Source organism: Sebastes umbrosus, chromosome 19 (genome assembly GCF_015220745.1).
Source record: "Sebastes umbrosus isolate fSebUmb1 chromosome 19, fSebUmb1.pri, whole genome shotgun sequence".
Lineage (NCBI taxonomy): Eukaryota > Metazoa > Chordata > Actinopteri > Perciformes > Sebastidae > Sebastes > Sebastes umbrosus.
In genome coordinates this window covers 17,879,694-17,895,726 of record NC_051287.1, presented here as the reverse complement: position 1 = coordinate 17,895,726, position 16,033 = coordinate 17,879,694, and the positions used below count along the sequence as shown (strand labels likewise).

General features: G+C 40.7%; 1 protein-coding gene across 9 annotated transcripts in view; it reads left to right on the top strand.

Moving 5' to 3' along the window:
* The window catches only part of si:ch73-287m6.1 (RIMS-binding protein 2), an 85,740-nt gene extending 70,490 nt beyond the window's left edge, over positions 1–15,250 (top strand). For 4 of the 9 annotated variants that reach the window (XM_037752946.1, XM_037752944.1, XM_037752945.1 and 1 more), the window contains 10 exons: positions 202–357; positions 651–797; positions 2,664–2,766; positions 4,434–4,556; positions 6,976–7,151; positions 8,556–8,724; positions 8,869–8,969; positions 9,128–9,199; positions 10,963–11,124; positions 13,901–15,250. In XM_037752946.1, coding sequence (XP_037608874.1) covers positions 202–357; positions 651–797; positions 2,664–2,766; positions 4,434–4,556; positions 6,976–7,151; positions 8,556–8,724; positions 8,869–8,969; positions 9,128–9,199; positions 10,963–11,124; positions 13,901–14,137 — 1,446 coding nt within the window. In that variant the 3' untranslated portion in view covers positions 14,138–15,250. Of the gene's footprint in view, positions 1–201; positions 358–650; positions 798–2,663; positions 2,767–4,433; positions 4,557–4,709; positions 4,979–6,975; positions 7,152–8,555; positions 8,725–8,868; positions 8,970–9,127; positions 9,200–10,962; positions 11,125–13,900 lie in introns of those variants that run through there. The other 5 variants (XM_037752947.1, XM_037752949.1, XM_037752948.1 and 2 more) reach the window with 4 other exon arrangements.
* The last annotated feature ends 783 nt before the right edge of the window (positions 15,251–16,033 follow it).

Genomic DNA, 16,033 nt, shown 5'->3' with positions numbered 1-16,033 from the left:
AGACAGTATAAGGAAAGTAAAGTTTTTTTTTTAACATAACAGCATGTAAACATGTTTTGGTAGAAACACAAAATACAAGTATGAACCTGAAAATAAGCACGATAAGGGACCTTTAATTTGAATTTAAAACACCTGTAAATGAAGGGCCTGGAAATTAAGGGTATACAACCATCTATTTATTGTGTTCATGCATGTTTTCAGGGGGACAGGAGGCCGGTCAGATACGAAGAGCAGGGTCGTTCATTTCACCAGCATCACTCCGATGAGGAAGAGGAAGATGAGGAAGGCTTTGCGCGCGGCCGTCGGAGAGGACCCTCAGTTGACGAGTTCCTCAGAGGCTCTGAGCTCGGGAGGCCGGTAAGAACGACATGATAAGTGACGAATCTTTTACCCTTATTTGGTCCCAATGTGTGTTTTCAATGGACAACCTCTCTACGTGTGTGTGTATGTTTGGACGTGTGTGTGCATGCATGTTCTGGGTGGTTGCATGCGTACACTCCTTTTGCCCGTGTCTCTGTGTGTGTTCACATGGCGTGTGTTTGCCCATCCATGTGTGTTTGGTGTGTGTGCATGTGTGTATGTATGTATGTATGTGGACTTAAACAACTGCGTCTGTGTGTTTGTGTTTGTGTGTGTGCGACTGCCAAAAGCCTCACTATAGTCACAATGAAGAGTATCACAGCGAAAGCAGCCGGGGCTCTGACCTGTCTGACATCATGGAAGAGGATGAGGAGGAGCTGTACTCTGAGATGCAGCTGGAAGAGGGACGTCGACGCAACTCGCACAACACACCCAAGGTGCAGTTCTTTGCACTTATTCTAAACCCAAGAGTCATAACCACCCAAATTTATTATTATTATTATTATTTAGTGAACTGCACGGGCACAGATACTTCAATTGAGACTGATGCCTTGACTTGCATTTAATAAGTGTTGTTAGCGTGTGTGCTGAGTTTAATTCAAATTTATAGAAAAATAGAGTGGAAAAAAAAAATGGGTTTCAGCACCATGGAGAGAAACCGAGAGAGACAGACTAATACTTTAAGGTAGCACATCAATCATAGACTGTATATATAGATGGACGACGCCTCTCCACTTCCTCCAACTGTACAAAAGTGAAGCCAAAATATCCCGGATACGGGAACTGCCATCTTGAGATTTTGACGTCATTTGGAGCCAGAGTCTGCGCACTAGTGATCGGGGGACTGGAGCGGCGGTATCGAGGTCCCGCCCACACACGTGACACATCTAGCTGCTACGGTAGCTGTTTGGCTGGAAAGACACAACAACTAACCATAATTATGATCAAATAGACACATATTATAATTACACAGACTCTTGATGGTTAAGGAGAGTTAAAGGAACAGTGTGTAACATTTCCTTCATCTATTATCAGAAATGGAATATGATATTCATAACTATGTTTTCATTAGTGTATAATCACCTGAAACTAAGAATCTCTGTGTTTTCGTTACCTTAGAATGAGCCCTTCATATCTACATAGGGAGTGGGTCCTCTTCACTGTGGTTGCAGATTGCAACCACACCACTAGATGTTACCAAATCTTACACACTGTATCTTTAAAGATACATCTCTCCTCTCATACAATCCCCAAGCCTCCATGACTACTTCACTCAGAGCAGCTGTCAATCACAGCTGTCAAACATGACGTCTCACCCCGTTTTTATAGCATCAAATAACTAATTAAAACCAAACTTATCAAAAAAATGAACACTTGAACATACATCAGCGTTAAAAGAACTACCTAAAATGACAGAAACCATCTTTGGGAAAAAGGTATTTGACGTGTACTTTGACTTTTTTAGTTTGGCCCATGTCCCATCCACTAACATGGAGGGGGCGGGACTTATACTGCAGCCAGCCACCAGGGGGCGATCGAGATATTTCGGCTTCACTTTTGGGGAGCTGTCATGTCGTCCATCTTTATATACAGTCTATGATATCAACATATCAGTGAAGAGAAACAGTTCTGGAGCAACATCTTCAATGTTTGCTTATCCAGTCTGGACCAATATTTTCTATATTGCTAACATTTTCCCTCTAAATCTAAGCTGAAATCTTCTCTATTTAGCTGTGTGATGAGGTTACACTAGGTAGGTAGTAGCAGCCGGTGGTGCATTGGCTATTAGTAGGATCGGAGATAACGTTGCACCTTTAACGTTTAGGCACCATGTAGAGAAACAGAGCGAGAGAAACCGGGTTTGAATGTTTCAGCTCCATGGCGAGAAACGAAGATAGACTGGGTGTGAATGTGTACAGCACCTTGGAGAGAGACACAGGGAGAGACTGAACAGTTTAGCGCTGCGAAGGGAGACTACACTGTAACATACGGTAGACAGTGCTTCCCGATATCTTTTTTTTTTTTTTTTAACATATTTAATTCAGTAGTATGTTATCAGTATTTGCTTAATTTTGGAATGTTGAAATTTCCCGTGGGCTTGTGTGTGTCTGAGTGTGCGTCTATGCGTCTGTGTTTCAGTGTGCCTGCCTGTGAGTGCTGCATGATTTCGTTTACATACAATTTGTACGAGTATGTCGACGTGCGTTTTATTTTTCACACACTGTTTTGCGAGTCGTGTGTCTGTGAGCAGCTCGTGAATGTTTCATGTTTGCGAATGTTTTCTGTGCTTATGTGCGTTTCAGACCAATACTCCCGCTGGAGGCCGTCACGACCGAGAGACCGGGAGAAGAATTCATCACGGTGGCCCCCAGCCTCAGAGACGACCTCTAATGGTCCCTTCCATTGGTCAGTATGGGCGGGGGGGTTAAAGAGAGAGAGCAGTAGGGCTTTTTTATGTTTTCTGTGCCATACAACTGAAGTGTTTGTTGCTCTGTTAAAACCATCATGAGCTTCTCTGTGATCACCTCTGTGTCTATGAACCATGCTCATGCCCTTCACTACCTGAACATCTTGCAGAGATTATTATGATGCAAAAAGCTGACACTTTTCTTAAACACAGTTGCACTACACACGCTGATGCGCTAATCTACTCTGATTTAAAATCTGACAATCACAACAGTTTTGCCATAGTAGGGGATTTCAGCCGATTAGACTGTTATCAGGCTATTAAATAGGTGTCATCAGTCGCTATAAGCACCATAGATGTGGGTCAATAGGGGCCTACTACAGCCACTAGTAGTTTTATCATCTATTCCAACGATAGAAGGTACAAAAGAACACGACAGTGCCCTTTAGCGATCGCTGTAATTATGACAGGAGCAGAAGCGGAAGAAAGGTGCTGTAGTATTGAGAATGTGAAACTCCATGTGAGGTGGATGTTGGGGGTGATGGATGAGACACAAAACACAGGGTTTTCAACCTTAATTGCGATTAATCACACATTTTTTATCTGTTCAAAATGTACCTTAAAGAGAGATTTGTCAGGTATTCAATATTCTCATCAACATGGGAGTGGGCAAATATGCTTGCTTTATGCAAATATATGTATATATTTATTATTGGAAATCAATTAATAACACAAAAAAATACCAAATATTGTCCAGAAACCCTCACTCGACTGCATTTAGCATAGAAAATATCCTCAAATCATAACATGGCAAACTGCAGCCCAACAGGCAACAACAGCTGTCAGTGTGTCAGTGTGCTGACTTGACTATGACTTGCCCCAAACTGCATGTGATTATCATAAAGTGGGCATGTCTGTAAAGGGGAGACTCGTGGGTACCCATAGAACCCATTTTCATTCACATATCTTGAGGTCACAGGTCAAGGAACCCCTTTGAAAATGGCCATGCTATTTTTTCCTCTCCAAAATTTAGCCCAAGTTTGGAGCGTTATTTAGCCTCCTTCACGACAAGCTAGTATGACATGGTTGGTACCGATGGATTCCTTAGGTTTTTCTAGTTTCATATGATAGCATCTTCACTCTAGCATTAAAACTGAGCCTGATACAACGTAAAAACTGCAAGTTGTGCGAATGTGTTCAAGAAATTAGTGCGGTTAAAATGTATTTGCTGTAACGAGTTATTATCACCTTAACTTTGACAGCCCTAACCAGAACACAAAGTTTTTCCCTAAACTTACTTAACTTTTGTTGCCTAAACCTAAAGAAGCTGTTTTGTTTGTGTTCAAAACGTAACATTTCATTCAGTTTTACACGTTAGAAGGTGTTGCTTTTAAGTTTCGCTTTCACTTTTACAACGTAGTAGGCGTCTGATGACCCACATCTGTGGTGCTTATAGCAACCTTTAATGCACATTTAATGGCCTGATAACAGTCGAATCGTTTGGGATTTTTTCATTGTTGCTTTCCTGTGTGTATTTGTTTTTATCTTGTGTCTTCTAAGCAATAAGAAGGTGGCAACACAAATCTTTAGCTAATACGTTTTGGGAGGGGAATGTTGAGCGTTTGCATTGTAACCCCCGTCACCCTCTAATTGGTGTTTCCTGTAGAGGTAACCTCTGAGAATAACAGTGAGGGAAACCCCGTCAACGAGGATGTTTACTATGGCAGAGTAGCTCGGAACAGGACGATGTCTTCCCGCAGGCACATGGGCGGCACCAGGTCTCCCCATGGTATGTGCCTGCAGTCCTGTTTCTACCACCAGCACAGCATGGCAACAAAAAATGCCAACGGCAACTGGCAAAAACAGCAAGAAGTAGCCGTGGACACTTTGCAAGTGCCTGTTTCTCTGTCTCAAATAATAATAGTTATTATTATGCTTACAGTTGAACAGCATGACCACACTGCACTGAAATGGCGGACCCACTGGCAAGCCATACCTGGGGTCCGGGATGAACGTTTCCACAGTTGCAGATGATAAATGATTGATTGACTGCTCAGAGAATGCCTCACTCACTGCACTGAACTCCAGATGCCTGCTAAACCCCTTCCCTTTGTGGTACAACCACACCTACTACACTTTTAATCAGAACATTCATGCATGAGATTCTGAAGAAATATTAGTAGTAGACATTAAATAATGACTACACATCCACTGCTTTCTTGTTTTTCTTTAGACGTTTGAGTTTTTTGAGTTGGAAGTATCAGCTGTTGGGAATGCAGTTGTCCAGGGCCGAGTATCGGTACTACGAAATAACCCCGTACCAAGTAGGATCGAAACTTCTTCAGTCAAACGATACATGAAATAAATCCTTTTTTGTGCCCAGATCTAGAAAAAAATTACTATTTTCAGAGCAGAGTGGAGCGCGTGGGAGGGGGGGAGCGTGAGCGGAAGGATTTTGGATGGAGCACAGAGCGGATTTCTTAAAAAGTTGGAGCGTCGCCTTATATCCCTCTCCATCCCGCTCCAATTTCACTACCACTCACACCATGAGTTGGAAGCATGCCCGAGCGAGCCCAACCCAGAATGTATGTGTATTGTGCATGGAGGCTGGATAGGATTGTTTCAGACTTGTGTGATCCAAACATTTCCAATAACTCACAACATGTTTTTTATCAAACTAAATATTCCACTGCAATCCATATTTGTTGGCATTTAGCCTTTCAAAAACAACATCTTTACTGCAGTCAAGAAAAACCCAATCGCTGCACACAAAAAAACGCACCTGTATTAACGGAGCGGTTCAGCAGCAATCAAACGAAACTAGACTATAACTAGACAAGTTATATTCTTTAAAGTATGTTGATTTAATAAAAAAAAAGACTGTCTCATTTAATCCGATGAATCGCTTTATTCAAATTGCGAATTTTGTTCGTGGGTTATTTTTTTTAGGGTCATAAAAGATGCCGACAGACATTCAAAGCTTAATCCGAAAAAACCTCAATAGAAGCTTTAAATGTTAAAAAAAACAACATTCGTTAGTCCTAATTACAATACGCCACAGCTTGTTTCTTTTTTGGAGCAAGCTTTGAGCTGGGGAGCGGAGAGAACGAACAGCTTCCATTCACATGATGGGTATTGAATGAAGTACTCTATTGGTGTCGGTATCACATTCAGGGTACTGGTATTGGAATTGTTTTAAACGATATCCAGCCCTACAGTTGTCCCTTACATTTCTTTGCTAGTACCACATAAATACAATTACCAAACCTTCTGTGGGTTGGCGTATGCTCACCCGGGGAGCAATGCATTTCACATCAACATAAAGCTTTGGCCCAATAGTATCACACTTTGCTAGCTAGTGCATTTTCCAAATATTGCAAATGCCAAATTCAAATAAATGACTCCCACAACATCTCTGCCATCTCTAGCTGCCCTGAACCTAGTTGCTACAAGGGTTGACAACGTGTGAGAAGTTTGGGATTTTGCTTTAAATCTCAGAATTGTTTAATTTATTAAGTGAAAAAAATAGACATATAGCGTTGTATCTTTATCTTTAGGTGCATTTTGTTTTATTTAGGCTTCTTGTAGCATGCATGTCAGAGTCCTGTGTGTGTTTTGGTGTTGTGTCATGTCCATGAATCCCATTCTGTCTGCGTATTATTGCACCATGGTTTGTTTGTTTGCTCCTCATTTGTGTCTCACTGCATATTCAAATATGTGTACAAATACATGTAATGTGTGTGTGTGCGTTTCTGTGTGCATGATTTGAATAGTTGACTGACCACAGATTTCTTCCTGCATGCTGACAGGCACAATTATGGCTAGACAGGAAAATCAAATCTGTCAATGCAATACAGCAAATCAATAAGATGTATTAAGACAAACAAAAACAAAAATCCTCTCATTGATTTCCTTTGATTGAAGCATGGCTAAGACACATCAATATGTAAACCTGCTCATCATAGAAGTGGTATATATTATATGCAGCAATAGGCTGATTTTAAAGTTTTGTTGCCGAGTCATTTGTGACCAAACACCACAAATACAGGCTCATATTTTACAGAAGACAAACATAAAATCTATGTTTGCAAATATGAAATATTTCTACGAAGAAACAAAGTCTCCTCCAAAGTTCCTGGACCACATTTATTGGTCGTTCTCTCTAGTGATAGGATGATGGAATTTGTTTGTCTTCGATGTGTTTTAAGATGGCTACAGGGATCGGGATCGGGATCGCCGCTCTCCAACGTACTACGACGAGTCGGAGCCTGAGGAATCCTTCCGGATCTTTGTGGCCCTCTTCGACTACGATCCTCTGTCCATGTCCCCCAACCCGGATGCAGCTGACGAGGAGCTGCCCTTCAAAGAGGGGCAGATCATTAGGGTGGGAATTTACAATTCAGATACATTGATGTACCGCTGTCTTCCTCTGTGCATTTATTTATCTTTAAGGTGAATCCAAACTATAGGACAGTTGTTTGCTGCATTTTGGCCATGGACAAACACTATATTCCTGAAATATTTAGTGTCATAAATTGGTTATTTTAGTGTGCAGTAGCTGCAGAAAATATGTTCAGTTTAATACAGTTCTCTCATGCTGACTTCATTATTGTTTGTTTTTCAAGATATATAGACTAGCTGTCAGTAAAATTGTTTCTCTGCAGTCTTAAATCTTTGATCAGTCTTCAAACTCTTTTTTTTTTTTACAATAAAACAAAAAAAAAATCACATTTGTACACTTGTAGCAACTGACAATATGGGTCAGTGGTGCACCATAGTCATAAAAAATGATAACATTTACAAATTGTTCTGGAATGGATCTTTAAAATGAACCATGTTCATCTGAAAATAAGATGTATTTTGTAAAAGCCCTCTTCTTAAAGAGGACCTATTATGCAAATTTTCAGGTGGCATACTTTTTACTATTTGGGGTTTCTACTAGAGCATGTTTACATGCTGTAACGTTCAAAAAATGCTTTACTTTTCTCATACCGGCTGTGCTGCAGCACCTCTTTCCACCCTCTGTCTGAAACACAAATGTGTTAATTGGTGACGTCACCACGTTACAGAAGAAAAGACTTCAAGCAAGACGTTTGGTAACGCCCTTTGGTGTGGACGTTGGGCTTTGTAACTTTGCAGACCTTTTTACATGCACAAAAACTACACTACAAAAAGCACACTAAAGGAAAGGGAAAAAGCACAAAAGCATAATAGGTCCCCTTTAAACTAGAGCATATCTGAAAAAAACATGAAAATAACTGGCATGACTGTACTGCAGTCATCTGTTGAATTTTTTCACGAGGGACCTCATTCTTTAAATTTTAGTCAATTTTTTTTAAAAACTCTACCTCAATTCTCAATTCTCATCCCGCATTATATTCCATATTTGACATTTCTTAATCCCCTGGTCTCTACTGTATATCTCCTATATTTTATTATCCAGCACTATATCACTTTTTGCACCATATTCACATTTTTAATAGTCCTGTATCTCAGTTGTTACCCTGAACTATATTCAGTTTTAACAGTTTTCTTCATCTCCTCTTTACTAACATGTTTGCACTATGGAACTGTGATGCTGGAAACTTGAATTTCCCTCGGGATCAATAAAGTTACTATCTATCTATCTATCCATCTATCCATCTATCCATCTATCCATCTGTCCATCTATCCATCTATCCATCTATCTATCTATCTATCTATCTATCTATCTATCTATCCAGTCATCATAACAGAAGAAGTGTTTTGGGAGCTCTAAATGTCACTCTTTTCCGCTCTTGTTCAACAGGTGTACGGTGATAAAGACACAGATGGGTTTTACAGAGGAGAAGTGAGAGGCAGGATGGGGCTGATCCCCTGCAACATGGTGTCAGAGATCAGAGCGGAGGACGAGGAGACCATGGACCAGCTCATCAAACAGGGCTTCCTGCCACTCAGCACCCCTGTGGACAGAATAGGTATTACGCAGGCATACTCACTCTCATGAACAAGTCAAGATCTGTACCAGTTTATAGAACAGTGGGGTTGAAAAGTTTGATTGCGAAAGAAAACGTGAGATGAAATACTTTCTGTTAAAAATACCATCCATTATTTATTTCCAGAGCAGAACAGAAGAGGCCAGCGTCGAGATCAGGCCTCGAGGAGGATGGTGGCTCTGTACGACTACGACCCCCGAGAGAGCTCCCCTAATGTTGATGTCGAGGTATCACTAAGGACACACACACATATTTACAGATCCAAGGAAGTGCTGTATCAGATATATAACCACGCATAAACAAATAAAGGCATAACAGATTAAGGCATAGTAGACTTGGATCGCATTCCCTGCATATCCCTTCCTGTGTGTCTGTCTCCTGATAGGCTGAGCTGACCTTCTGTGCTGGTGACATCATGGCAGTGTTTGGAGATATTGATGAAGACGGATTCTATTATGTGAGTGCCACTTGGCCATGTTTGCTTTTCTAATCAACATTTCATACAGACTTTAGAGTGGTATCAATATTCTCATGAAACTTTCAGAAAGTAAGCGAATTAGCCCTCAATGTGGAACATTTAATATACAGGTCTTTCCTGGGTATTAAAGGGATAATTCAGATTTTTTTGAAGTGGGGTTGTATGAGGTACTTATCCATAGCCAGTGTATTACCTCCAGTAGATGATGGTTGATGTGCCCCCAGTCTGGAGAAACAGACAGGAGTACCAGCATGGAAGCAAAGCAACATACTGCTGTGGATGGGGGCAACAACAAAACATATTTTAGCCACCTAAAAGAACGCCTAAAAAATCAATATCAGTGTACGCTATATTTAGAATATTTTTGCCGCGTTACCTTGCTGTGAGACAGATATACAGTCTATGTTTCCGACGGGGAACTTACGCCGTTATCTGTGCTGTCGCCGAAGCAACCAGACTCCCTTGAAAAAAACAGTAATTTTACCTCCCAGAACACGGGAGTTGCCTGATCTATTAGTTTGCTTGTGTTATTGTGTGACTTTGGTTAGTTCAGATTCACCAAAGTCACACAATACCACAAGCAAGCTAACCGTGTTCTGCGAGGTAAAATTACACTTCTTTTCAATGGAGTCTGGTGGCTTTGGCGAGAGCATAGATGGATAGAATGGCTTCAGTTCCCTGTCAGAAAAATATTCAAAATATAGCGTACACTCACACTGATTTTTTTTAGGTGGGCCTTTCTTTTAGGTGTCTAAAATACATTTTGCTGCCTGCCCCGTCCACAGCAGTACATTGTTTTGCTTCCGTGCAGTACCTCCTGTCTGTTTTTCCAAACCGGGGTCGCGCTGACTGTCATTTACCGTAGGTAATACACCGACTATGGACTATGTCACCCAAACTATCCTTTCAACAGCAATGTATTAACTGTCGATTTCAGACTTTTGCACATTGATTGATTAAAGGCAGGGTGGTTGGTGTCAAACATTAACTTTAATTTAACATCAGAAGGTTGGGAAGGATGATGAATCTGCAAATTAAACAGAGACATGAATAAAATGATAAAAAAAAAGGTCCAGGGAGTGGCAGTGTAAATTAGTTCCACATGCTGATTTTGAAGAACAAAAAGATAAAGTTGATGATGACCCGATTCAACCCTGAGGGGATTAAGAGAAACTAGAAAATGCAGTTCCTGTATTAAATTATATCCCATTATAAAATCTGAAATGGTCTGAAAATTTCATAAAACGTAAACTGCGATAAATGAAAAACTGTAAAAGTTATCAAAAAGCTGAATCATAGCTTGATAGTTCAAAGACTTGTAACCCGTTTAAAGTTTAAATGAAGTCTGTAGCTGAAAGTATGTGGAAGCAGTAGCATTTCAAAGTGGAGTAGGTTTAAGAGGATTTGAAGATTTTCTCCATTGAGTTACATTGTAAAAAAAATGTGGAAAAAGCTTAATATTTTAAAAAGTGTAAATAGTTGAAACAAGATAAGTCATAGCACTAATGTCCTTAAAGAGCTGAATATTTTGATAGTTGAACGGTTTCTGTAGCTAAAAGTATGCAGGACTAGCTAAACAGCAAAAAACGTACGGAAGAAATAGTTGAAGAAGTTGAAGAAGTTGAATAAACCTTAGAAGAACAATTAAAGCCTAAACAGTGCATCTATATGACATGTTGTGTATACAGTATGACATGCATCATGCTCAGCCACTTGTCTCCTCTCCTCGTTCCCGTCGACAGGGTGAGATCAACGGCCACCGCGGTCTGGTTCCCTCTAACTTCCTGGAAGAAGTGCCTGATGACGTGGAGGTGTATCTGACCGATACCCCGTCCCACTACCCCCAGGAAGAGCCTGCCAGCCGGCCCCCCGCCAACTCCGCCGCCGTCTCGGAGGGCAAACGGGTACACCATCATCGCCGCTCTCAGCGCTAGGCCCTGTGTTCATCCATCCTCCGTCCTCTCTCTCTTGATTTCCGTCTCTCGCTTCCTCCACTTGCCGTCTGTGTGCTGTTCATTGTGTGTGTTTGTCCATGTGGTGACAGTGGTGACTCTATACAAACTTACAACCCCCCTCCCCTTTCCCGCTTCCCTTCCTCGCCCTTTGGAACAGGGGACAAAAAAAAAATCCAGTGTTAACACCTTTCTGAGTCTCAGAGAAAGGAAGAAGCAAAGCCTGACATGGACAGAGAGAGGATAGACTGTGGGAGCTCTGCGGGTGATTTATGCATGTAGCACTGGTTAAGGAGGACTTGAAAACTCATTCCTTACACAAGATAATTTGGTACCTCTTTGCACTGAAACACAAAAATCAAATTGTGGTTATTGTGTATAATAATAAGTGCTTTATTAACACATTACAATGGCTACCCAATGACACTGAAATCATTTGAGAGAAGATAAAAAAGAGAGAAAAGCATGCCTTTTTCATACTTGATACATTTTATAATAACTTTCTTGGCTCGACTGCTGTATTTCCTTACAGAGGCTTTGTTTCTTTATGTATATTACGCACACATCAAATCTATTTTTCAGCCCTGTTGACAGTGGATACGCCGTGTTTGCTCCGAGCTCCAGAGACAAAAAAATAATCGCAGCACCGATAACATCCATACTGTATTGTTACAATGGAACAATAAAAGGAAAAAAATTGGATATTAAAAACAATCTTTTTTTGCGCTCTGTGTTCACTGTGGTGGTGTTGCTGTTGTTGTTGTTGTTGTTTTTCAGTTTTCATAGTGGTGTGGGTTTCTTTTAGCGACGGTGACTATGCTGCCACATCTGATTTCTTTTTTGTTTTTCCTCACCCGCTTGGCAAAACAAAACAAACAAACAGAAGAAGATTGTTCATTTCACACCATAAATGGCTCTGTCTGCCTTGTACAGTAAGTCGGCAACTTGAGATACCAAACTCACGGCTCTAATGCACACAGCCTGTGGTCACGGCAGAGGCTTTTAAATGCCACTTTACATTATGGAAGAACTTGTCAAGTGTGTCTGTCATGCTCTTTTTTTCCCCACGGTGACGTATCAGATCTTGGTTTACCGAAATGTTTGAAATGTTCATAATTTTGGCCTCACAATACTGAATAGCATCAAAGGCGGTATATTAATGATACATCACTGACAATTTGGACCAGAGAAATCTAGACTCTTTAAATCTGAAATTCCATGATATCAAAACTATAAACTTATCATCTTACTGATGATGACTACAAAGGCATCGCTGTGCATCCCGCTGCTGCATTAGATGAGAAGCCTGGTATCTACAGTTGTGTCCCTGGGTGTTGTACTGTATATGACTGTACTGTATGTTCCCTCATGGCCTACTGATGGTGGACTTCTGCGGCTCTGTGGTGTGCTGATGTCGTGCTCAACAGTTGATGGCTTCCTCCTCAGTGTGTGTGTGTGAATTTAATTTCACTAATTCATTTAATTATGAAACTATGATAGATAGATACTGTAGATAGATAGACAGATAACTTTATTAATCCCAAAGGGAAATTGCAGCAGTTACAGCAGCCATCAGTTGTGTCTCTCACCAAGTACAATCAAGCAACAAAAAGCAAGTAAGACATCGTTGAGTCAGTGGGTCATTTGTTCATTATGTGTTCAGTGAATCCACCTCAGCTGTGTAGAGGTTTTAGAAAACTCAAAACACAAGTCAACTGTTATCAGGTCATAAAATGTGTGTTATCAGTTGCTATAAGCACCATAGATGTGGGTCATCAGGGGCCTACTACACCTACCATGTTGTACAAGTGGAAGCAAAACTTGTAAAACTGAATGAAACGTCACATTTTGAGCAAAAGCAAAAACAGTTTAGGCAACAAAACCACTTAAGTTTAGTGAAAAACATCGTGGCTTAAAAGAACTGTTTCAAAAGTGAAAGTGAAACTTGAAGACAACATTGTTGGTTTCCCATAAATCAATCGTCCCCGACCTCCACCCGAGATGGAGGCTACGTTCCAAATCGCATACTTTTTACTTTTTACTTTTAGTACGCACTGTTGCATGCAGTATGCATACAATTGGGACATACTACTTCATCATAACATTGCGCCTTGAACTTTGACCCTCTTGCTCACATATTTGCTGTGCAGAGGATTGTGGGTCAGAATAGCCAGAAAAGCATGCAGGCTTGATACTGCATTTGACATGCCATGTATTGGGACATTTTAAATATTTTTCTATCATACTAAATAGTACGGTAGTGGAACGCACATGGAGTTTCAGGCTGTCTATACTTCAGCGCCTCACTTCCGCTTCTGCTCCTGACATAATTAGTTAGTTAATTAGATGTCGCTGTTGTGTTCCTTTATGCCTTCTTTCGGTGATCTGCCATGTGAATAGATGATAAAACCTACCAGTGGGTGTAGTAGGCCCCTACTGACCCACATCTATGAGGCTTATAGTGACTGATAACGTCTATTTAATGGCCTGACGACAGTCTAATCAGCTGACACAGCTTATTATACAAAACAAGCAATGCAGTTTTGGAATTTTTTACCACACTGCCTTCTGCATTGAGAGTAGAGTTTGATGAAGAACTCAGCCAGATGGACAGACAGACAGACAGACAGACAGATATATTCCTAGTCTGCGGTGTGAAAGTGTTGCTTCTCTTGTAATCCGCTGCCCCATGCCTCCACACCTTCCCCCCCATCGCCTCTCTCCCCAGGTGACCACAGAAACCACCGACGCGGTCGACAACGACGCCACGCCCGTCGTCCGAGCGCCGTCCCCGATTGTCCGGCCCCTCCTCCCAGGCACCATGAGGCCCCTCAGCCCTACGAGGGGCCCCCACCTCCCGCTGGAGCCCCGGGACCCTCGGGACCAAGATCTGGCGAACAAGAAGAAGAAAGGACTACTTTCCAAGGGGAAGAAGCTCCTGAAGAGACTCTCCCCCGTGAAATAAAAGAAGAAAAAAAAAAGGCATACATGTACAATACGTGCACATGCTTGGGCTCTGTATATTGCATCCATACAATCAACTCTGATCCAACAACACAATGACAGAGAGGATGTGAGCTTTGACTCCTGGAACTGCGTGAGCCTATTTTAATATAATACAATTATTCATGTGCGGTGATGGATACAAATCAAGTAAATTATGTACAGTGCAGTGCCAAAATCAAGAGAGAGAGGCCACCTGCAGACACAAAAACATATTACTGTGATGTATTTTAAATCAACGGATGACTTAAAAAGAAAAAAAAACAAACTAGGATTTTCATGACATGTATATTTTCTCTTTTTCTTTATCATTAGTCAAAGAAAATCATTTGTTCCAAGCAGGGTAGCTGTGAAAACAAAGCATCTGGTTACATCTAAGTTTCTTTTTTTCCTCAGCAAAAAAGAAAAAAAACATTTTTTTTTGTGGAGTATTGATGTCACTACAAGGAAACAGAGACCATACTCCTCTAAGAAAAATCTCAAACAGACTACACTGTTATCAAGGCATTCTGTGAAGTAATGCTGGCTGCTAACACAAAGGCTTTATTCAGTGCAATATCATAGAGGGGCGGTAGCATACGTGGGAAGAAAAGAAACATTTCCACTTGTACCTGTGATTTCATCAGAGTGGAGTTTTTCTGTGATGAAAGAAAAGAATAGCAGATTGGCAACAGGGCATTAACGTCAGAGACGCTCGGCTGTCTCAGTGGCCTTTATGAAAACAATATGAGCGGTTGATTTCACACCAGGTTGTTGTTTTTTTTTGTTTCATGACGGGTCGCTTGTGCTTTGTCAATTTTTGAAAATTAAAATAAGAGATGTTTGTCGTCCTCGCTGTCAAACTGTCATGAAACGCCTAGTTCAAGACAAAATTTTGTGTCTGTCTTCCTATTGCACAAAGGTGGGTGTTTTTGATTGGTAAAAAGACATGTTTTGTGTGCCTGTGTGTGTGTGTGAGGCAGTGTGTGATGCATTCATGTTTTTGCACCTTTCATGTTTTTGTTTTTTTTTCTTTCTGAAGGAGAGGCCATGTAGTTACTGGTCCTGTGATTTAGTGATGTGCTGCTACCTCCATTGCCTGTGCACTGCTCGGTTTCGTTGTCTCATGTCGATATAGAGGGCCGCGTTCAAGCCTCATAGAAATTACAAATCAAAAATGTCAAGATGTGCATCGCTCACTGGTTCCGTTTCATCTACCTGAATACTAACTTACTCAACATTTTCGTTTTATGCTCTACACAACTTGTACTTACAGTACATAAGGACTATACCATAACAAGTTAACACAGCTCATATACATTTAAAGGGAATTTGATACATAGCAGATTTTTACTTTCTTCTCATGATCTTGGACAATATAACAATTTATGAAATAAGCACATGTACTCAGCCAGAGTCTGGAGACACTAATCAGTAATGTCGATATTCTGTTGTCGCTCCATTTAGTCTGTTGACTCACTGAATGTTTCATATGTTTAATCAAGTCTTCAGAAACAAACAAAGCTATTTGCATAATTCCTCTAAAAGATTTGCACGAGAAAATGTAATCAGATCAGTGGAAACTACTTAATATCCTGCAAGCTGTCACACTGACATTCATTGTCAGTGTAAAAAGCTCCAAAATGTGTCTTTTTTTTCAAAGATAAATGACGCTGCTGGAGTGAGAAATTACTGAAATCGGAATTAAAAGGAACAGGGTCTAACATTTAGGGGGATCTATTGGCAGAAATTGGAATTTATTATTAATAAGTATGTTTTCTTTAGTGTATAATCACCTGAAAATAAGAATCGTTGTGTTTTTGTTACGTTATAATGAGCCGTTTGTATCTACATAGGGAGCGGGTCCTCTTCACGGAGT